This window comes from Rhinatrema bivittatum, chromosome 1, assembly GCF_901001135.1.
Source record: "Rhinatrema bivittatum chromosome 1, aRhiBiv1.1, whole genome shotgun sequence".
NCBI lineage: Eukaryota > Metazoa > Chordata > Amphibia > Gymnophiona > Rhinatrematidae > Rhinatrema > Rhinatrema bivittatum.
The window spans coordinates 158,616,899-158,639,329 of record NC_042615.1 but is presented as its reverse complement, the minus strand read 5'-3'; the positions used below and the strand labels follow the sequence as shown (position 1 = coordinate 158,639,329).

The following is a 22,431-nucleotide window of genomic DNA, read 5'->3' as shown; positions in this document are numbered from 1 at the left end:
GTAACCCATTTCATTTACGCTGACGATGTGCAAATCCTCATTCCAATCACGGAATCTATCTCCAAAACCCTCACTTTCTGGAACAATTGCCTCCAGTCCATCAACCTCCTTCTTGCCAGTCTCAGCTTAATTCTCAACACATCCAAAACCTAGCTCCTTCTCATCACACAGGATGACAATGACCTAGCAATCAACCATCTCCCCACAACCTTAACGACCCCCATTACCCACGCAAAAGACCTTGGCGTAATTCTGGACAACCTACTGAACCTAAAAAAATTTGTCAACACCACCACAAAAGAATGTTTCTACAAACTACAAATCCTAAAAAAGTTGAGACCCCTACTACACTTACATGACTTCAGGACTGTACTCCAAGCCACCATATTCTCTAAAATGGATTACTGCAGCTCTCTCCTCCTAGGCCTCCCCATAAATACCACTAGACCTTTACAGATGCTTCAGAATACAGCCGCAAGGATCCTGACCAATACCAGCAGAGGAGAGCATATTACGCCCACTCTTAGGTCGCTACACTGGCTCCCCATTAAATTCAGAATCCTCCACAAAATCCTCACCATGATACACAAGACCATTCACAACCAGTCCTCTCTTCAGCTCAATATCCCCCCTACACCACCACACCTCCTCTAGACCAATCAGAACAGCTTACAAAGGCACTCTGTACGCTCCGCCCGCCAAGTCCTCACTAAGGAAACGTGCCTTCTCTACAGCTGGTCCCTCTCAATGGAACGCCCTTCCATCAGATCTCTGCCCACGGACCTTCAGGAAAAGCTAAAGACGTGGTTATGCAAACAAGTGTTCCCCTAAAGAACAGACTCCCTCTCGTGGACCCTATTTCTTCGACCATTCTCAGCACGTTCTTGATCTTAAGTATTAATTCTTTTGTCTCTAAGCTTCATGTTCTAATAGATCTTCAGCATGGTTCTACCCCCCTATAACACTCCCACTTTAAACCCCCCTATCATCAGACCATAAGGTGCCTCTGGTCAGTATATATTTAATGACCGGGTAACCGAGCTGACCTGCACATTTTGTTTCCTTGCTATCAGCCGTCATTATCTCTCACAGTTATGCATTTAGTGTTGAAGGCTAACATCGTGCTCTAGTGTTGCTAACCTTAATCTCACAATTATGCTTTTTAGTGATTGTTGCTAACCTCGTACTCTAGTGTTCTTGCATATCCCTTGTTGATGTTATCCTTGTTCGATATATCCCTTGTTCGATGTAATAATAATAATTTGTTTAATCTTGGTTCGATGTAAACCGATGTGATATGTCTATTCATGAATGTCGGTATAAAAAAGTGCTAAATAAATAGATAAATGTCACTCAGCACTTTATTTTGATTAGTAAAACATCAGTCTTGATTGTTAGGAGACAGAATGTCACTTCTGTATAATCCCTCTTGTGCCAGTATAGTTGGAAGACATATATGATTTTCTGAGAATGGAAAAGGGACACTGTTCCTTCAGATAATGCTTTTTTTTTTTTATTAGTACTGGCAATTTGAGGAAAGGGCATCCTGTGATACATAAAGAAACAGAAGACAAGTATGTATGAACTTGTAGAGGGAGGGGTCATAGTGTAATCACTTAAATCCAGTGGTGTAGGGTAGCAGGGTACAAGTAGCTAGATAGAATTTTGTACTTCTGAGCTCCCTTGAACTATATAGTCTGGAACTCATTATGAAAACTTCAGTTAGGTATTTGTTCTGTCAAATTTGTTTCTGGTGTGTTTCTTCTCACATTGACACCCGTAAATGTGAATGAACAGCACAAATGGAGGAGAAAGCATTCAAACTTAATTGGTGTGATATCACATTCCACAAAGTGTGGATAACAAAAAAAACACTGTTGAAATACTGAGCCGCATAGAAGAGAAAACATTTTAACAGTTAAAATTCCTGTTGTACCAGAGTACAAGCAGACTGGTGGTAAGCCATATCTCTCGGTGATCACGGGAAGAGGAAACCATAGTCAGGGAGGAGTTGCTCGTATCAAACCAGCAGTGACGGACTACCTCACAAACCACAGCTTCAGGTGAGTTTAGATTTCTGTTAGAGATATTTGGAACCTACAACTGCTTTGTGTAGCTGTGCTGAGGGTCTGATCAGTAGATGCTGCCAGAGTGCAGTAAAATATTAGGATGGTATAGTGAATGATTTTAATGGATTAAGTATTCACTGTTATGAATTTAAATGTAACTGGTTTGTTATAATGTAAACCGGAGTGAAGGCTATGTCAGCTGTACCTCGGTATATAAACAAATGCTAAATAAATAAATAAGTAGCCACAGAGGCATTCAAACACTGCACGGAGCGGCAGTAGCCACAGAGGCATTCACGGAGCGGGATGCCAGTGGCCAGTAGTTGGTGTTCCACCTTCACGGAGCAGAAGGATGGAGGGCTGCTATATCCAAAAAACAAACAAACAAAAAAATAAAAACAGGGGTGGGTAAGAGTATGGGGTAAGGGTGTGGCCTGCTTGTTACAGCGGTTGCTACCCCTAATTGAGCTGGACGTTCACTTGGATGCAGATACGGCGCTGCTCTCTAAATTGGTGGTGGGGTGGAGGGGAATTAGGGCTGGAGGGTACTGGAAGCCAATAGTAACAGGTGGGAGAGAAAAAAAGGGGAAAAAAATGGATAAAGTGCGTAGCTTGCTGGGCAGACTGGATGGGCCGTTTGGTCTTCTTCTGCCGTCATTTCATCATTTCTATGGAGACAAAACAACACTTCATTAACAAAAGAGTCTCTAAAAAGAAAATTTTAATTTATACTGGCTGTAATCATGTGTGTGTAATTCAGTACTTCCCAGGCAAAAGAAAGGACCAGGAAAAAGCAGGTTGGTTTACACTTAACTATTTATGTTTAAAATTCTGTGGTAGTGGGAACTGACAGCAGTACAATGCTGGGAACACAGTCAGCTCCATTGGACTTCTGGGCTTTGTGTCATTTTGCTGCAGGCTTACCTTCCTGCTGCCCAGAAACTTTAAAATAATTAATTTACAAACTTATCCCTTTTCCTTTGACTTCCATGACCTTTTCTTAAAGATAAGAGACATGCCCAATTAGTGGAGACAGATGATTTATGGATGCAATAGCATAACTGCAGCCAAATTACTTCACATTTCCTTTCCTTTTGGGTTTTCCTTTGTGTTTAAAAGCATTTCTTTATTGAAATTTTATAACAGTGTTTACAATAATGAATATTTATTTATTTAGAGCTTTTATATACCAGCATTCATGATACAATCACATCATGCTGGTTTACAGGTAACCGGGGGTGAGATAACTTTAACAATTAACAAATGGTGAGGAGCAAAAAAGTTACAATAAAACATGGGAGGCTGGAACTGGGAGAAGAAGATGGGCAGGAATAATTTAACAATATCAAAGAGTGGTATACTTATTCAAAGTAACAAGGTTTTTCCAAAACAAAAAACTAGAACATGAGATTCATAACAGTCATTCTTACTATAATATCAAATAAATCATGCCTTAAGACAAAAAAAGAAAAACACAAAATAACAAAGATGAGGTGGGGAGGATGGGTGGGTGAGTTATATTCTTGACAGTTCATTTCAGTTCTGTGTAATACAGTACACTGGCATTTTCTTTTTCATTATTGAAGCCCATGACAAGTTGAAGGATGTCAGTTTGCTATTTAGTTAATATATTGTTCTTCTTTTGAGCATTGATCTTGGTAGTTTATTTGTCATTAATTGTCATTTAAGCAATGGTTCTCACAGGACAAGCAGGATGGTAGTCCTCACATATGGGTGACATCACAAGATGGAGCCCAATCACGGAACACTTTTGTCAAAGTTTCTAGAACTTTGACTGGCCCCTACTGGGCATGCCCAGCATTGCACTAACCCTGCAGCCAGCAGGGGATCCCCTTTCAGTCTTCTTTTTTTCTGAGCAGCAGTAGCCACGCGGTTAAGGAGCTCCACAGAGATTCCTGACAGGAATTTTCCTCACGGAATTATTAAAAAGTTTCATACCCCACAGGGGTCCCTCCTTCACATTTTTGACTCTGTGGTACTCCGGTAAGTTTTTTACCCGTTTTCGGTTGATTCCCGTTGTTTGGCCCTCGCGGCCTACTGGCCGTCGACCGTACCGCGGCTCGAGTTTTTCATGGCCATGGCATTGGGGTTCCGTCTGTGCCCAGACTGCAGTCGTACCATGTCCAAACAGACACTCATAAGGTCTGTGTAATGTGTCTCGGATGTGAGCACGATGTCCTGACCTGCACCAAATGTGCCTTAATGACACCAAAAGGTTGCAAGGCCAGAATGGAGAAGATGGAACTTCTCTTCCATGCTGAAACCCCGACGCTGTCTATTGCATCGACGTCGTCAGAACTGGCACCGTCAACTTCGCTCCAGTATCTACCACCGGCCAGTAACAGTCCGGCATCGACAACTTCTCGGCCTTCAACTCCCTCTACTCCCCCTCAGGACTGAGGGGATCGTAGAGAGCAACATCGCCATCGGACGTCTCAGGCCATCGAGGGAGTGAAATCATCGACCTCGCCATCGTCCGAGCCGCTGTCGAAGAAACCCCATCCAGAAAAGGCACCGACCTTTTCGGCTACCGGGTCACCGAGGCAACCCTCACACGAAAGGGGATTGGGAGCCGCGACTCCGCCTTTAATGGTGGTCCCTCTGGCTATGCCTCTGCCTCCTTCTTCTGTTCCGGAGCTGAGGCTGCTTGCTCCAGGTCTCTGAAAAGAACTGGACCGGCTGGTTCAGGAGGCCATCGACAAGGCGATGCATTGACTCCAAGTTCCTCCGGCACCGACACCGGTACCGATCATGGAACCGACCGCTGACCTGATTCTGGCAGCGTTTGCACCGCTGCTTTCGAAAATGGAAGCGCTCATCGCCACTTTTCCACCGATGGATCCCAGGTCACCGATGGCTCCGGTGCCCTCTCCACTTACCTTGTCATCGGGAGGGGAAACACCATTCTGCATCCCTCCATCGTGAGTCCTGCCGATACGTCCATCGATGCCGGTACATCCGTTGGTGCCACCAATCCATTCATTGATGCCTAGACCAGGACCTTCAGGGATTCCACCGTCCCGCCCCCCTAGGGCTCCTAAAGGGGCAGATGCCGATCCCTACGATACCTGGACAGATGATTCTTCACCAGACACCGATGACCTGCCTTCACCACCTTCTCCTTCTGAAAGCAGAAAGCGTTCTCCTCCAGAGGACCTTTCCTTCATAAACTTTGTGAAGGAGATGTCTGAATTGGTTCCCTTCCAATTACAGACAGAACAAGATGACAGGCACCAAATGATGGAGCTGTTGCAATTCCTGGATGCTCCCAAGGAAATAACCTCCATCCCTATTCACCAAGTTCTTCTGGATCTCCTCAAAAAGAACTGGGAACACCCTGGCTCTGTTGCTCCAGTCAACAGGAAGGTTGACACCATTTATTTGGTACAGTCAACCCCAGGTTTTCAAAAATCTCAATTGGATCACCACTCTGTCGTCATGGAATCTGCCCAAAAGAGGGCAAAGAGATCAAAACCTCACACTTCCTTTCCCCCAGGCAAGGAACAAAAATGTCTAGATGCCATTGGTCACCGTGACTTCCAGGGCTCAATGCTCATCTCTCGAATCGTCTCTTATCAGCTCTATATGACCCAATACAACAGGGTCTTATTTAAGCAGATACAAGACTTGACAGACTCCCTGCCTCAGCAATTTCAAGGTCAGCTCCAAACCCTAGTAAATAAGAGTTTTGAGGTGGGCAAGCATGATATAAGATCATCTTACGATATCTTTGACACTGCTACCAGGGTATCTGCAGCTGCTATCTCGGCGAGAAGATGGGCCTGGCTCAAGTCTTCGGATCTTCGCCCTGAAGTACAGGATAGATTGTCCAACCTGCCCTGTTTAGGAGACAATCTGTTCGGCGAACAAATTCAACGAACAGTGGCGGAACTCAAGGACCATCATGAGACCCTGAGACAGCTCTCTCTGATGCCTTCTGAGTATGCCTCCAAGTAGCCATTCAGGAAGGATACTAAAAAGTCATTCTTCCATCCAAAGAAGTCCTATCCACCACTGTTTAGGACTCATTCCACGAGACCTTTTCAAAAGGCCCAGTCTCGTCAGATACGAAACAAAAGCCGCAATCAGCTCCTCAGCCAGGCCCTGCTTCCGGTTTTTGACTCCTGCATAGAGGGCAGCAGCCAGCTTCCACTGCCTCAGATACCAGTGGGAGGTCAATTGTGCCATTTCCACAACATGTGGCACATAATCAGACCAGTGGGTCCTTGCCATAAACTCTTAGGGTTATCACCTGAACTGATGTGGGGAACATCCGACCACTCACCACTTCTGGAACAGGAGGACTCCCTCCTCCTCCAGTCCAGAGCAATGGAACCAGTACCCTATTCCCAATGAGGCTTGGGATTCTATTTCCGGTACTTTCTAATCCCCAAAAAATCAGGTGGCATTCGTCCAATTCTGGACCTACGTGCCCTCAACAAGTACCTCCAACGAGAAAAGTTCAAGATGGTAACCTTGGGTTACCTCCTTCCTCTTCTGCAAAAAGGAGACTGGCTCTGCTCTCTAGACTTCCAGGACGCATACACTCATATTGCTATAACTCCATCTCATCATAAATACCTGAGATTTCTGGTAGGCCCCAAGCACTATCAGTACCAAGTGCTTCCATTCGGCCTCGCATCTGCACCACGAGTCTTCACGAAATCTCATAGTAGTTGCAGCCTTCCTCAGGACTCAAGGTGTTCACGTCTACCCCTAACTAGACGATTGGTTATTTATTTATTTTATTTGAGTTTTTTCTATACCGGCATTCGTGATAAGTATCACATGCCGGTTTACAATAAACAGGGGGGTGTGATAATAGGTTACAGTAAAAAGAACAAATAACAAGTGCTGAGCGAAAACAATTGCAGTTACAATAAAACAGGGAAATGTACACCTAGGAGCAGAGAAAGGTGATAGGAATTTAACAGAATACATTTACCAAATGTTAACAGAAAGCATTTACAGAATTTATGGAATTTGCTAGGTTATGTAATTTGCAATGTTATAGTTTTCTGCATAAGGGTAATGACTGGAAGTTGGTTAGTGGTGAGTGGTTGATCGGGGCTCCCACTCAGCAAACTGCTCTGTCGTCCCTGCATCTTACCTTACACACCCTGATTTCGCTAGGATTTCTCGTCAACTACGACAAATCCTACTTAGTCCCATCTCAAACCTTATCATTCATAGGGGCAGACTTGGACACCTTGCAGGCAAAAGCTTTTCTACCTCGACAACGAGCTCTCACTCTCGTCTCTCTCGCACACCAGCTGCAGTCTCAGCGCTACACGACTGCACGCTGCTTTCTCATTCTACTGGGACACATGGCGTCCTCAGTTCAGGTCACCCCAGTGGCCCGCCTAGTCATGAGAGTCATGCAGTGAACTCTGAGGTCACAAAGGATTCAATGCATTCAGCCCCTGTCGACCATTGTCCACGTCACCGACTCACTCCGTCAGTCTCTCGCCTGGTGGAAAAATCAGATCTCCTCCAAGGCTTGCCCTTCCAGCCTCCAGACCCTCAAATAATTCTCACCACCGATGCTTCCAATCTCGGCTAGGGAGCCCATGTGGCCAATCTGCAGACAAGGAAAATTGGTCTCCAGAGGACGCCAAACACCAAATCAATTTCCTGGAGCTGCGAGCAATCAGATATGCTCTCAGGGTATTTCAGGATCGCCTCTCCAACCAAGTCATCCTGATTCAGACGGACAACCAGGTGGCCATGTGGTACATCAACAAACAGGGAGGGACGGGCTCCTACCTCCTGTGCCAGGAAGCTGCACAGATATGGGCAGAGGCTCTCTCCCATTCGATGTACCTCAGGGCCACCTGCTTGTCGGGAGTGGACAATGTATTGGCAGACAAGCTAAGTCGCACCTTTCAACCGCACGAGTGGTTTCTCAACCCCTTAGTGGCAGACTCGATCTTCCAAAAATGGGGTTACCCTCATTTAGATCTCTTTGCCACATGTCAAAACCGCAAAGTAGAGAACTTTTGCTCCCTCACTCGCAGCAAGCACTCACAACCAAGAGATGCGTTCTCCCTCTTGTGGGTGACAGGTCTCTTATATGCATTCCCTCCACTTCCACTTCTCTCAAAGACTCTCATGAAGTTACGTCAGGTCAAGGGAACCATGATCCTGATAGCACCTCACTGGCCTCGCCAAGTGTGGTTTCCAGTACTTCAGGATCTCTCCATTCACAGGCACATTCCCTTGGGAAAGGACCCGCTTCTGATTACACAAAACGACGGGTGCCTGCACCACCCAATCTGCAAGCCTTGTCCCTGACGGCATGGATGTTGAAAGGTTAATCCTTCAGCCACTTAACCTTTCTGAATCAGTTTCCCGTGTCCTGATTGCTTCATGGAAGCCTTCCACGAGAAAATCTTATTCTTACAAATGGAACGGGTTTCAGTCATGGTGCTCTTCTCAATCCCTTGACCCCTTTACCTGTCCAATCACGAAGTTTCTGGACTATCTCTGGCACTTGTCTGAGTCAAGTCTAAAAGCTTCCTCCATCAGAATGCATGTTAGTGCGGTGGCCGCCTTCCATAAAGGTGTTGGGGATGTTCCTATATCAGTACAACCCCTTGTAACACGTTTTCTGAAGGGCTTGCTTCACCTCAAGCCTCCACTGCATCCTCCGGCCCCTTCTTGGGACCATAACCTGGTTTTAGGAAGGCTCATGAAACCACCTTTCGAGCCTCTTCAATCCTGTGAACTTCGCCATCTCACATGGAAAGTGATTTTCCTTTTGGCAATCACTTCGGCTCGTAGAGTTAGTGAGTGTTACAGTTTTGGCTGCAGTGCAACCGCCTCACCACCAGGGGTCCCTCTAGTGCTGGCTTTCCTGACAGGCCCAGTCCATCTCCTCTGTCCACTCTATGCTCTGGGTGTGCCCTTATAACCCTGCCTGACAGTTGCCTCGGTGCTTCGGCATCGAGCTCACCTGGGCTCCCTGCTCTAGCCCTGCGCGGCCTTCGGGCCTTTCCTTGCCTTGCCCTGCGCGGCCTTCGGGCCTTTCCTTGCCTTGCCCTGCGCGGCCTTCGGGCCTTCTTCCTCGCTTTTCTTACCTGGCCTACGGGCCTTCTGACCTGCCTGCTCTGCTTACGGTGTGTGGCCTACGGGCCTTCTGTGTATGTGTGGCCTACGGGCCTTCTGACCTACTTGCCCTGACTACGGTGTGTGGCCTACGGGCCTTCTGTGTATGTGTGGCCTACGGGCCTTCTGACCTGCCTGCTCTGCTTACGGTGTGTGGCCTACGGGCCTTCTGTCTGTGTGTGTGTGGCCTACGGGCCTTCTGACCTGCCTTGCCCCGCTTATGGTGTGTGGCCTACGGGCCTTCTGTGTGTATGTGTGTGGCCTACGGGCCTTCTGACCTGCCTTGCCCCGCTTATGGTGTGTGGCCTACGGGCCTTCTGTGTGTATGTGTGTGGCCTACGGGCCTTCTGACCTGCCTTGCCCCGCTTATGGTGTGTGGCCTACTGGCCTTCTGTGTGTGTGTGGCCTACGGGCCTTCTGACCTGCCTTGCCCCGCTATTGGTGTGTGGCCTACGGGCCTTCTGTGTGTGTGTGTGTGGCCTACGGGCCTTCTGACCTGCCTTGCCCTGCTTACTGTGCCCTGACCCAGCCTGGACCCAGACACTGCTGACTGCCGCCTGCCCTGACCCAGCCTGTACTTAGACACTGCTACTGCTGCCTGCCCTGACCCAGCCTGTACTTAGACACTGCTACTTGCCGCCTGCCCTGACCCAGCCTGAACCCAGACTCTGATACTTGCTGCCTGCCCTGACCCAGCCTGGAACCTGACACTGTTTCTAGCTTCCTGTCTCTCTCCACCTGGAGCCACCCTGCTGGGTGGTGTTCACGACTCCTGACCGGAGCCCAAGCGTAACAGTGAGTTACAGGCCCTAGTTACCTATCCGCCTTACACTAAACTTCTGCAAGACCGGGCAGTACTCCACACTCACCCTAAGTTCTTGCATAAGATAGTGTCAGAGTTTCATCTCAATCAATCCATTATACTACCTACCTTTTTTCCCAGGCCCCATTGCAATCCAGGAGAGCAGGCTCTGCATACCCTCGACTGTAAACGGGCTCTAGCATTCTACCTAGACCGTACAGCTGCCCATAGGACAAGCACTCAATTGTTTGTCTCTTTACATTCCACCAAATTGGGGTGGCCTGTGGGTAAGCAGACTCTCTCCTCCTGGTTAGCGGACTGCATATCCTTTTGTTATCAGCAAGCAGGCATTCCATTTCAAGACCGTGTTAAAGCACACTCTGTGAGGGCCATGGCGACTTCAGTAGCACACCTACGATCGGTGCCTCTTCCTGACATTTGCAGAGCTGCCACCTGGAGTTCTCTCCATATCTTTACAGCCCACTATTGCTTGGACTAGGCCGGAAGACAAGATTCCATCTTCGGCCAATCTGTCCTTTGTAACCTATTCACAACTTGACGTACCAACCCTTCCGCCTGCCCGTTAGGGTTCAGGATGCCCTCTACCAAATTCTACCCCAGTTGTTGTGCCTGTTGCACGTCTTGGGTACATTTGGTGCATACTCGGACATCCTCAGCTTGGTACTCACCCATATGTGAGGACTACCATCCTGCTTGTCCTGTGGGGAAAGCAAATGTTGCTTACCTGTAACAGGTGTTCTCACAGGACAGCAGGATGTTAGTCCTCACGAAACCCGCCCGCCGCCCCACGGTGTTGGGTTTGTTACATTTCTTATTTTATTTTTTGGCACTTCCTGTAGCTTTTTAAGCAAGACTGAAGGGGGACCCCTGCTGGCTGCAGGGTTAGTGCCATGCTGGACATGTCCAGTAGGGGCCAGTCGAAGTTCTAGAAACTTTGACAAAAGTGTTCCATGATTGGGCTCCATCCTGTGATGTCACCCATATGTGAGGACTAACATCCTGCTGTCCTGTGAGAACACCTGTTACAGGTAAGCAACATTTGCTATCTCTAGAGTTATAGAATGATTCTCCTGGTGCATATCAGTGCTATAGCCAGACAACTTACATATTTATCAGTTGGTTGAAGATGGTTGAAATTGTGAAGAGCACATTTGCTGTCCAAGAAAAATTGCAGTTTGTGATTTCTATATCCCACCCAACCTAATGCCAAAAGTCTTTGAACAATAAATTATTTCAGTTTGTGTGCTAAAGAACTTTGTCCTGACATCTCCAGCACAAATTCTGTACTCTCCTGTAAGTAAAATTAGCCTTATAAATAATCTTGACTTGTTTAAATCAGATAAAATGTGAGCCAAGTTTATATAGAGAGATCAGAATGTCTCCAACTTTTTCTTGAGGTAGGTAGATATGAAATTTATTATAGCAGCATGAGACGTACAGTAGTTTACATATGGTAGATGTTATGTTAACTTTGTGGTTCAGCAAAGCAAATGACTCTTGTTACAATGCTTTGAAAACACCTGTGTCTGCCCCTTTTTCAACTTGCATTTTAAAGATACATTGCAGTTTAGTTATTCAGCAAAAAGAGTAGTACACTGGCATTGTCTTTTTCGTTATTGAAGCCTATGACAAGTTGAATGCCAGTTCCAATCTTTACATTGATCAAGAATGCTAATGACATCTGGATAATCTGTCACCCACTCTGTGCTGCAGTCCCGGTCCTGGTTGTCGCTGGAGAATTCAGTTTAGGGCCCTGTTTTAGCACGGAAAGCAGCCAGCTGTGCCCCTGGTTGATGAGTGACGAATTATTCTCACAGGACAAGCAGGATGGTTGTCCTCACAAATGGGTGACATCGAGGATGGAGCCCACCACGGAAAACTTCTGTCAAAGTTTAAACAGAACTTTGACTGGCCCCTACTGGGCATGCCCAGCAAGGCACTGACCCTGCAGCCAGCAGGGGTCTCCCTCCAGTCTTCTTTTTTCCGCGCAGCAGCTGCCACGCGGTGAAAGGAGCTCTCTTACCACGTTCCTGACAGGAATTCGGTTTTTTCTTTCCGAAGAAAATTTGCCCCTCAGGGGTCTCCCTTCGACAAATTTTTGGCACCTTCGCGGAATCCGGTAAGTTTTTTGCCGATTTTCATCGACTGCCGTCGATTTTGGCCCTTGAGGCCTGTTGGCACTTACCGATCCCGCGGCTAAATTTGGCCCTAGGCCATGGCGACGGGGTTCCGTCGTTGTCCAGATTGCACCCGGACTATGTCCATCACAGACCCCCATAGGGTCTATGTTCTGTGTTTGGGAAGTGAGCATGATGTCCTGACTTGCACTAAATGTGCCCTAATGACACCTAAGGGTCGTAAAGCCAGGATGGAGAAGATGGGGCTCCTCTTCCATGCACCCACCCCAACACCATCGATAGCATCGACGTCATCGGAACCGGCACCGTCGAAGATGCACCACCACCGTCAACCCTCCGGTGACCGTCCACCACCGATGACTTCTCGGCCGTCGACTCCTGTCCCCTCCCCGGATGGGCGAGGAGATCGGAAGGACAAGCATCGCCATTGGCGGCACAAGTCTCGGCCCGTCGAGGATCCACAGCCATCGACCTCTGAACAGGCCGAGCCACCGACAAAAAAGCCTCGGTCAGACCTGGCACCGTCCACGTCTCGTTCGCAGGCATCGAGGAAACCCTCACCCTCTCGGGGTGTGGGAGCCGTGATCCCACCGGTTACGGTGGTCCCTCCGGCTCTGCCTCAGCCTCCCTCTCCCGTCGAGCCGGGTATTGTTACCCCTGGTCTCCGGGCAGAACTGGACCGGCTGGTCCAGGAGGCCATCGAGAAAGCGATGCAAAGGTTCCAGCCTCCACCGGCACCGTCTCTGGCACCGATTCTGGCACCGACCTCGGCACCGACTCCGCCACCGAGGAGGGAACCGACCACCGAGCCTCTAGTGGAAGCGCTGGCACCGCTACTGAATCGTATGGAGGCACTCATGCGGGCCCTTCCATCGGTGATTCCAGTAGCACCGACTACACCATCGTCTCCGGCAGGATTCTCATTGGCAGGAGAAACACCGTTTCGGATTCCCCCATCCGGAGTAGTCCCATCGGTGCCTTCGCATACCTCTCCACCGATTTATCCCTCGGCTCCATCGATTCCAAGACCGGCACCGATTCCATCGGCAGCCCCGAAGCCCTCGATGCCGTTTACAGTTCCGCTTGCAGCACCGATTCCATCCAGATTTCCATCGATGCCTTTGGATCCTCAACCAGGTCCTTCAGGTCTGCAAGCCCCACATGATCCTTATGATACCTGGGGTGATGATACATCTTCTGATACAGATTTGCCATCCCCACCATCTCCTACAGAGAGTAGAAAACTATCTCCTCCTGAAGATCTCTCCTTTATTAATTTTGTAAAGGAGATGTCAGAAATTGTACCTTTTCAGTTGCAATCTGAAACCGATGACAGGCACCAAATGATGGAACTGCTCCAATTTCTGGATGCTCCTAAAATCATCGCTTCCATCCCCATTCACCAGGTATTTCTGGATCTTTTAAAGAAAAACTGGGAATCTCCTTCATCTGTGTCACCAGTTAATAAGAAAGCTGACTCCACATACCTTGTTTAGTCAGCACCAGGATTTCAGAAGCCTCAACTGGATCATCGCTCTGTTGTAGTTGAGTCTGCACAAAAGAAGGCCAAGCGCCTAAAACCACACTCTTCCACTCCCCCTATCAAGGACAACAAATTCCTGGATAGTGTGGGACGGAAAGTGTATCATGGGGCCATGTTGATATCTGGCATAGCTTCATACCAACTTTACATGACTCAATACAACAGAGCCATCCTTAAACAGATGCAGGACTACGCTGACACGTTACCGGACCAATACCAGCCACAGCTTCAAGCCCTTCTTCACAAAGGATTTGAGGCTGGGAAGCACGAGATCAGAACGGCCTACGATATCTTCGATGCTTCCACAAAAGTCTCAGCTACTGCCATCTCAGCCAGACGTTGGGCTTGGTTAAAGTCATCTAACCTTCGCCCAGAGGTCCAGGATCGTCTAGCCGATTTACCCTGCTTAGGGGACAATCTGTTTGGAGAACAGATTCAGCAAATTGTGGCAGAATTGAAGGATCACCACGAGACGTTGAAGCAACTTTCGTCTGTTCCATCTGAGGTATCCTCCAAACCACCACCTAAGAAGGACTCTAAAAAGTCTTTCTTTCGGCCACGTCGTTATTATCCTCCGTCGGCTAGGCCTCGTCCGGCTCGATCCTCCACTAGACCTCAGCCACGCCAACCTCGAAAACAAAGACCTGCTGTGGCCCCACCTCCTGGGCCTGCGGCAGGCCTTTGACTTCCCGGTACGGAGCACATGCCACATCCCACTTCCCGACATCCCTGTGGGGGGGGGTCGTCTGTGCCACTTTTTACAGCATTGGATACAGATTACCTCAGATCAGTGGGTGCTGGCAATTATCACACAGGGTTACCACCTCAACTTCATAACTCTTCCAGCAGACTCCCCGCCTCTTCAAGCATGGAGTCTATCCAGCCACTTGACTCAATTACAACAGGAAGTATCCCTTCTTTTGCAATCAAATGCTATAGAACCCGTCCCTCCCTCTCAACGAGGCAAGGGATTCTACTCCAGGTACTTCCTAATTCCAAAGAAGTCAGGGGGGCTACGTCCCATTTTGGACCTTCGGGCCCTCAACAAGTACCTTCAAAAAGAAAAGTTCAAGATGGTAACCCTGGGTGCGCTACTCCCTCTGCTGCAAAGGGGGGATTGGCTGTGCTCCCTCGACCTAAAGGATGCTTATACCCATATTGCGATAACACAATCCCATCGCAAGTATCTGCGGTTTCTGGTAGGCCGCGACCATTATCAATACCGGGTACTACCTTTCGGTCTGGCATCTGCTCCACGAGTCTTCACCAAATGCCTCGTAGTGGTAGCAGCATTCCTCAGGAAGGAAGGTGTCCACGTCTACCCCTATCTGGACGATTGGCTAATCAGGGCCTCCACCCCTCAGATTGCCCACTCCTCCCTAAAATTGACAATCAACACACTCCTTTCCTTAGGGTTTCTTGTCAATTACGAGAAATCTTGCTTAGTCCCATCTCAAACCTTATCTTTCATTGGGGCAGACTTGGACACCTTACAGGCAAAGGCCTACCTTCCGCTGCAGCGGGTCCAAACTCTCATGTCCCTAGCTCGCCAGCTCCAGTCTCAAGACACGGCCACGGCTCGCCAATTCCTCATTCTCCTAGGACATATGGCATCCTCAGTTCAAGTCACTCCCATGACCCGACTAGCCATGAGAGTAACACAATGGACTCTGCGACACCAATGGATTCAAGCTTCTCAGCGCCTGTCCTCCATAGTCGCAGTTACACAAGCGCTTCGCCTGTCTTTAACCTGGTGGACGACTCAAATCAATCTCCTTCAGGGCTTACCTTTTCTCCTACCAGATCCACAAGTAATCCTGACCACCGACGCTTCCCACATTGGTTGGGGGGCTCATGTGGACGATTTCCAAACCCAAGGGTTATGGTCACCAGAGGAAGCCGAACACCAGATAAATTTTTTGGAACTTCGAGCAATCCGTTACGCGCTCAGAACGTTCAAAGATCGTCTTTCGAATCAGATAATCTTAATCCAGACAGACAACCAAGTGGCCATGTGGTACATAAACAAGCAGGGAGGCACAGGCTCTTTCCTTCTGTGTCCATAAAGGCATACAGGGTGTCCCTATTTCAGTACAACCCCTGGTAACACGCTTTCTTAAAGGCTTGCTCCATCTGAAGCCACCCTTACGTCCTCCGGCCCCATCTTGGGACCTTAATCTGGTTCTTGGTCGCCTAATGAAACCACCTTTCGAACCTCTACACTCCTGTGAATTAAAGTATCTCACATGGAAGGTATTATTCCTTTTAGCTGTCACTTCAGCTCGCAGGGTTAGTGAGTTACAGGCCTTAGTCACCTATCCGCCTTACACTAAACTCCTGCAGGACCGGGCGGTACTCCGCACTCACCCTAAATTTTTACCTAAGGTAGTATCGGAGTTTCACATCAATCAATCCATCATACTACCTATCTTTTTTCCCAGGCCCCACTCCAACTCCGGAGAACAGACTCTGCATACCCTAGACTGTAAACGGGCTCTAGCATTCTATCTAGACCGTACAGTTTCTCACAGAAAGAGCACTCAATTATTCGTCTCTTTCCATCCTAACAAGTTAGGACAACCTGTGGGTAAGCAGGCTCTTTCCTCCTGGTTGGTGGACTGCATTTCTTTTTGCTATCAGCAAGCTGGCATTCCTTTTCAAGACCGTGTAAAAGCACACTCTGTGAGGGCCATGGCGACTTCGGTGGCACACCTTCGATCGGTGCCGCTTCCTGACATCTGCAAAGCTGCAACCTGGAGTTCTCTCCATACTTTTGCAGCCCACTATTGTTTGGACAAAGCTGGAAGACAGGACTCCATCTTCGGCCAATCTGTCTTGCGTAACCTTTTTCCAACATGATGTACCAACACCCTTCCACCTTCCCGGTAGGGTGCGGATGCCCTTACCAAATTCCACCCCAGTTGTTGTGCCTCTTGCACGTCGTTGGGTGCATTTGGTGCAAGTCGGGACATCCTCAGCTCGGTACTCACCCATTTGTGAGGACAACCATCCTGCTTGTCCTGTGAGAAAGCAAATGTTGCTTACCTGATGTAACAGGTGTTCTCACAGGACAGCAGGATGTTAGTCCTCACGAAACCCGCCCGCCACCCCGCGGTGTTGGGTTCGTTTTGTTTTTACTTTTTAGGCACTGCCTGTAGCTTTGAAAATCAGACTGGAGGGAGACCCCTGCTGGCTGCAGGGTCAGTGCCTTGCTGGGCATGCCCAGTAGGGGCCAGTCAAAGTTCTGTTTAAACTTTGACAGAAGTTTTCCGTGGTGGGCTCCATCCTCGATGTCACCCATTTGTGAGGACTAACATCCTGCTGTCCTGTGAGAACACCTGTTACATCAGGTAAGCAACATTTGCTATACCACAGTTCCAAGAGCAGTCTCAAAGCATCAGTTCTGTCTGCCTTGCTTTTGAAAGGTATAGAAAAAGCCTTACGAGCGGATTTTAAATGCCCTGCACGCGTAAATCCGGGCAGATTTACACACGCAGGGCCCTCGCGCGCCGGCGCACCTATTTTGCATAGGCCACCAGCGCGCGCAGAGCCCCGGGACGCGTGTAAGTCCCAGGGCTTTGTCAAAGGGGCAGGGAGGGGGCGTGTCGGGGGCGTTCCCGAAACGATGCGGCGTTTCGGGGGCGTGGCGCCGGCCCGGGGGTGTGGTCGAGGCCTCCGGACCAGCCCCCGGGTCCGGGTGACTGCGCGCCAGCAGCCCGCTAGCGCGCGCAGATTTACGTCTGCTTTTAGCAGGCGTAAATCTGCCAACAAAGGTAAGGGGGGGATTTAGATAGGGTCGGGTGGGTTAGGGTAGGGGAAGGGAGGGGAAGGTGGGGGGGGGGGGGGGCGAAGGAAAGTTCCCTCCGAGGCCGCTCCGAAATCGGAGCGGCCTCGGAGGGAACAGGCAGCACGCGCTGGGCTCAGCGCGCGCAGGTTGCACAAATGTGCACCCCCTTGCGCGCGCCGACCCCGGATTTTATAAGTTACGCGCGGCTACGCGCGTATCTTATAAAATCCAGCGTACTTTTGTTCGCACCTGGTGCGCGAACAAAAGTACGCGATCGTGCAATTTTTTTAAATCTACCCCTTAGTGGATAATATGAAAGAATAATAGACTGCAATAAACACGTATTCACCAAAAATAACACATAAATAGTATTTTTCTATGGGACCATCATATAAACCCCAGATCCAGTCCCATAGAAAAATACTATTTATGTGTTATTTTTGGTGAATATGTGTTTATTGCAGTTGCTTTTGAAAGGGCCATATTGTTTTCACAGCCATACCAGTGAGAAAGGGAAGCAACTTCCATATTCTGAAGCCAGCAAACCTAACTTCTATCTCTTATTTCTGTAGGTTCACAGAACCCAAACCAGGAGTGCTGCAAGTTACGCTGAAATAAACACGCTCTTGGATGTGCAAGCGTTCAAAACTGCAATTTCAACCATGAAAGCATAAAACAAAAGGGAATAATTGTGATTTCTCCTATTTTTAGCGTTAAAGTGAATACTTAAATTATTTTGGATTTTTTTATAGCCATAGACTTGGTTAACAGGGTTTTCTAATGATATTTTTAGTGCTCTTTATTTGGCATATTCCGTTTTTTCAAACTCTGGGAAAGAGAAAAAGAAAACCTTCAGTCACAAGTGCTGTCGCAGGGTAGTACATGGACAACCAGAAATACAAATGAAAGAAAGTAACTTTGGTGTACTGAATACCACCTATGCTCTGATTTCTAAGCAGATTTGAGATCTTGTGCAGTCTGTCATACTGGGTTGAATAGATTGTCTCTATTCTAGGAATATGTGTGTAATAGTACATGTCTGTCTAAAAAACCCCATTGTTCTTATTTAAAAAAAACAAACAAGCATACTATCCTCAGATTACAAAGTGTTCCAACAGTACATAAAAAGATGAATTACCACACAAGGTTTTTGTATATCTAGAATTTTTTTTATCCTTAGGAGACCCAAAGATGGATTATAACTGGGTTTGACTGTATGAAATGTTGAATTAACAACTTTTTAGGTAGAGTTGCATCTTCATGGCTTCATTCTCCAGAAGCTGACATGTGCCTTATGGGTGACAGGTTGTGTTTGGGTCTGTTTTAAATTCACCTGCATGTAAATTGGAAAAAAAAATATTCCTCCCCATATTTCCAGTGCTTATAAGTGTTCAGTGCCTTTTTAATGTGTTTTTTTAAAAAATACTTTATACCCAAGATGGCCAACTCTAGCATTAAAAATTTCAGGTTGTTTTCTCCTTGGAAGCTTTTTTTTTTTTAATTCTTCCCTGCTGTGATACTAAGCTGTTTTGTGCCCAGAAATGTAGAGGAATATTCCTAACTAAGAAATCATTTTAGATAATGAAACTAGAATATTTTTTTCAGTTTTCTTAAAGCTGTAGTTGAAATTAAGTAAACCAATTTTCAACTAAAATTATGCCAACTGAAGGTGTATGCACAGCTAATGAATAGTGCTCTGTACATTCTAAAAAAAAAAAAAAATTATAAAGAAAACAGTAAACAGGTTTACAGTTTACTCTAGGCAGAAGGAACATGGGGTAAAAAAATATTAACCCCCTTTCCATGCTATTTTTATATTTTAACTCTGTCCTAATAAATGTTTTTGCATTTCAAAAATTTCAAGAAGCTCAGTAAGTTGTGATAGCCTTTAAAGGACCAAAACCAAAGGTGCTGCAGTATGTGAAATTCGGAAACCACACAGAAAGAGACCCATGTGACCTTGAAAGCTGGTATATACATTTATTTGGTCTTTTTAAAAGATATCATAACCTACGAAGACTCCAGAACACTATGCTACAAAAAAAAAAAAGCCATATGAGAATGTTTCCAAATTTTAGATGCATGAAATTGTTTGTACTCCTAAATTTCCATTAGAAGTTAACCACCTTCAGGGTAGAACACATTTATTGTATTTACTAATTAGAAATACTGAACACGCTTTCAGTTGGAGGCTATCTGAACCAAAGTATATGTTAACAAAGATTTACTGTTTTTAAGCTACTACTTCAGTATTTCGGGCTTTAAAAAAATTATCTTATCCAAAAGGTTCTAGAACTGTTTTGTAAATGTAATAGTAAATGACAATCAGTGTAAGTTCAGTAGACGCTTCTTATAAAGGGTTCTTTTATTTAAAAAATAAAAGTAACTTTTAGAAGGTTTCACAAGCTGCAAAACATAACCTACTTATTTAGATCTTGGGTATTTCGCTAGTTTTCTGATGCCTTTGAGAAAAACTACAGTTTTAAGGTGAATGATATAGATAACAGGGTGGTAACCATCTCTGTTTTGAAAGTCTTCCCATAAGGCACTGCAGGTGGTAGTGGTAATGAACAGGGCTGGGAGAGCCATATGTAAATGTGTCAGGTTCAGAAAGAGAGTGGCTCATAGAGGATACTAATTGATGCAGTAAATGAAATAGGAAAACTAGCAGTCTACTGAGAGGAAATAATCTGCAATGATGAGAAATACAGTGATTGTAAAATATTCATTCTGCTTCTGTCCATGATAGTTGAGTGGTTTCTGTATGTCATAAAAGAATGCTCCTCTGGCTTTACTACATCATTGGAGGGATCAAATTATTCTCCACCAGCAAGTTCTTACTATAGAGTGCCATTTAGTTGACTAGTAAGGCCAACCACATGATATGTAATTGCAGAATGAAACTAAAGCAAGAATACTCCAAAGAAAATGGAGAAAAACTACAGAAAACATGATTTTTTAAAAATCCACAGCCCTTCCTCAATTGACTTAAGGTAGTTGTTTCTGTGATATAAATTACTGGAAAACCTTTACATTTTACCTCACAGAATAATTCTGATTAGTATTGTGTTAGATTCTGTTATGTAACAAGTTGAGTTTCTGCCTAGCTTCTTATAAACATCATTGTAGAGAAAATGAGGTTTAGGTGTATTTAGTAAATACCATGTTTTAAAACCAGTTTCCACTACCCTTATATTCTAGCCAGGGAATTTTTTTCAATGAGACAGCATTATATCGCTTTGTTAGATCCTGAAAAAATCATTGTCACTAACAATAATGAAAGTATGATATATATAGAATCTGTCAGTAGAGCATAGTTTATTTTATGTTAAATATACTATCTGGCAGGTTAAAACATTTAGAATAGGAAATTCATCACAGAAAAATAGCATAAAAACCAGTATACTATACAGACTGTGAGTGCTTAGAAATGCATTTATTACAGCTTGCCTTTAAAAGGGAGGAGCAGAGACATTTCTCTGAAAATCAGTTTATTACTTATTTTGAGAAGCCACCAATTCTGGTGTTTCAAGTAACAAGCTGTCAATCAAATTATGGTTTAGGCAACTCCTAAAGATAGGCAGTGCCTTCTTTTTTGTCAAATGTTACTGTGTACCCTGAAGTCCTTACTGGAAATAAGCTCTTGATAATTCATTACCTTTGTACTGGAGCTGCCTGTTGGGAATGGTACAAGGATCAGTGCTTTATTATATATATGAAATGCACCTTGTTTCCCCAATATGTAAAAACTTTTTTCTCTCTGTTCAAGGGTGAGGTGGGAGGGGTTATAAATTCAGAATGATGAAATATTAAGAGCAATCAGAATAAACTCTGCCTTTAATAGACACTTATATGTGAATGGCATTTTGTTCAAAACAGCATTAAATTAACTCCTGCAGTGGATGCTTGTTTTCCTGTACCTGAGGTACCTTTGTGGTACTATTGATGTACTGACACAGTGACATAACTGATGTCTGATTAGCTGGAGATGTCCTGCTGCATCACTGCATTCCATTTCTGGAACAGTATTTAAATGTGAAAAATACCCAAACAGTTTAGATAATGTTTCATGGTAAACGTTTTATCAGATGGCTGTTGAGCTCAGTTATTTGTTTAAACAGGCATATATGTACATATATTTGCCTATATTAAGTATAAGGGTGTCAATGCATATGTTATTTAATCAGACACTTTGTTTTATTCAAAATCAAAAACTAAATAAGGTCTTAGAAATATATAATATAAAATTTGAAATGTATATCATAAACATTTTAAAATTATTTTTATCACTAAAACTACAGTTTTCAGTGACCTTTGCCATATAGAAATTTCAGTACATTTAAGTATTTGAGTAAAATGAAGAATTGAAACATTTTTGATCCATGAAACAGTTGTGGATAACTCTATAAGCATGAGATGAAAAACTGTAAGTTTTATTTTTAGATTGGGCATTAGTGAGTTCCTAAGTAGTGTGTGACTATTGCATGGCTTCTCCTCCTCATCCCTCATTTCAGCACATTTTTTATACTTGACATAAAGCAATAAAACATCAATGTTTTATATACAGCCAACATGGCTAAAAATGACACACTGGTCTAAAATTGAAACATAGTATTATCCTCAATGTGTTTCCATGATTTGTTTTTATTTCATTTTATTCATGAATGTAGACATTTAGGTCTGATATGTGGAACAAATTTCACTGCATATGTGATAATCACATGCATATAACACCTTTCTTTAATTTTTATTCAATTGATATCTTCCCTTATAACTAGTTTAACTAGATCACAGAAAAGGAAAAATGTTGCATTGAACAAAATGTCATAGGTTGGTACCTGAATACCTGAAATTCTCACATGTGTATATGTGTGTGTGTGTGTGTATATATATATATATGTATATATATCACTGAGTGTATGTATGTGTATATATATATATAT

The 22,431-nt window shown here is 45.5% G+C and overlaps 1 protein-coding gene across 3 annotated transcripts in view; it reads left to right on the top strand.

Moving 5' to 3' along the window:
• Nucleotides 1-19,572, top strand: part of N4BP2 (NEDD4 binding protein 2) — a 501,549-nt gene extending 481,977 nt beyond the window's left edge. Inside the window, exons 16-18 of one of the 3 annotated variants that reach the window (XR_003854530.1) lie at nt 1,521-1,574; nt 1,940-2,063; nt 18,061-18,076. Coding sequence is in view for 2 of the 3 variants with exons in the window: in XM_029589126.1 (XP_029444986.1) it covers nt 1,940-2,063; nt 18,061-18,106 (170 nt within the window). In the remaining variant the exon portion in view is untranslated. Of the gene's footprint in view, nt 1-1,520; nt 1,575-1,939; nt 2,064-18,060 lie in introns of all 3 variants that reach the window. The other 2 variants (XM_029589126.1, XM_029589135.1) reach the window with 2 other exon arrangements.
• Nucleotides 19,573-22,431: the final 2,859 nt, after the last annotated feature.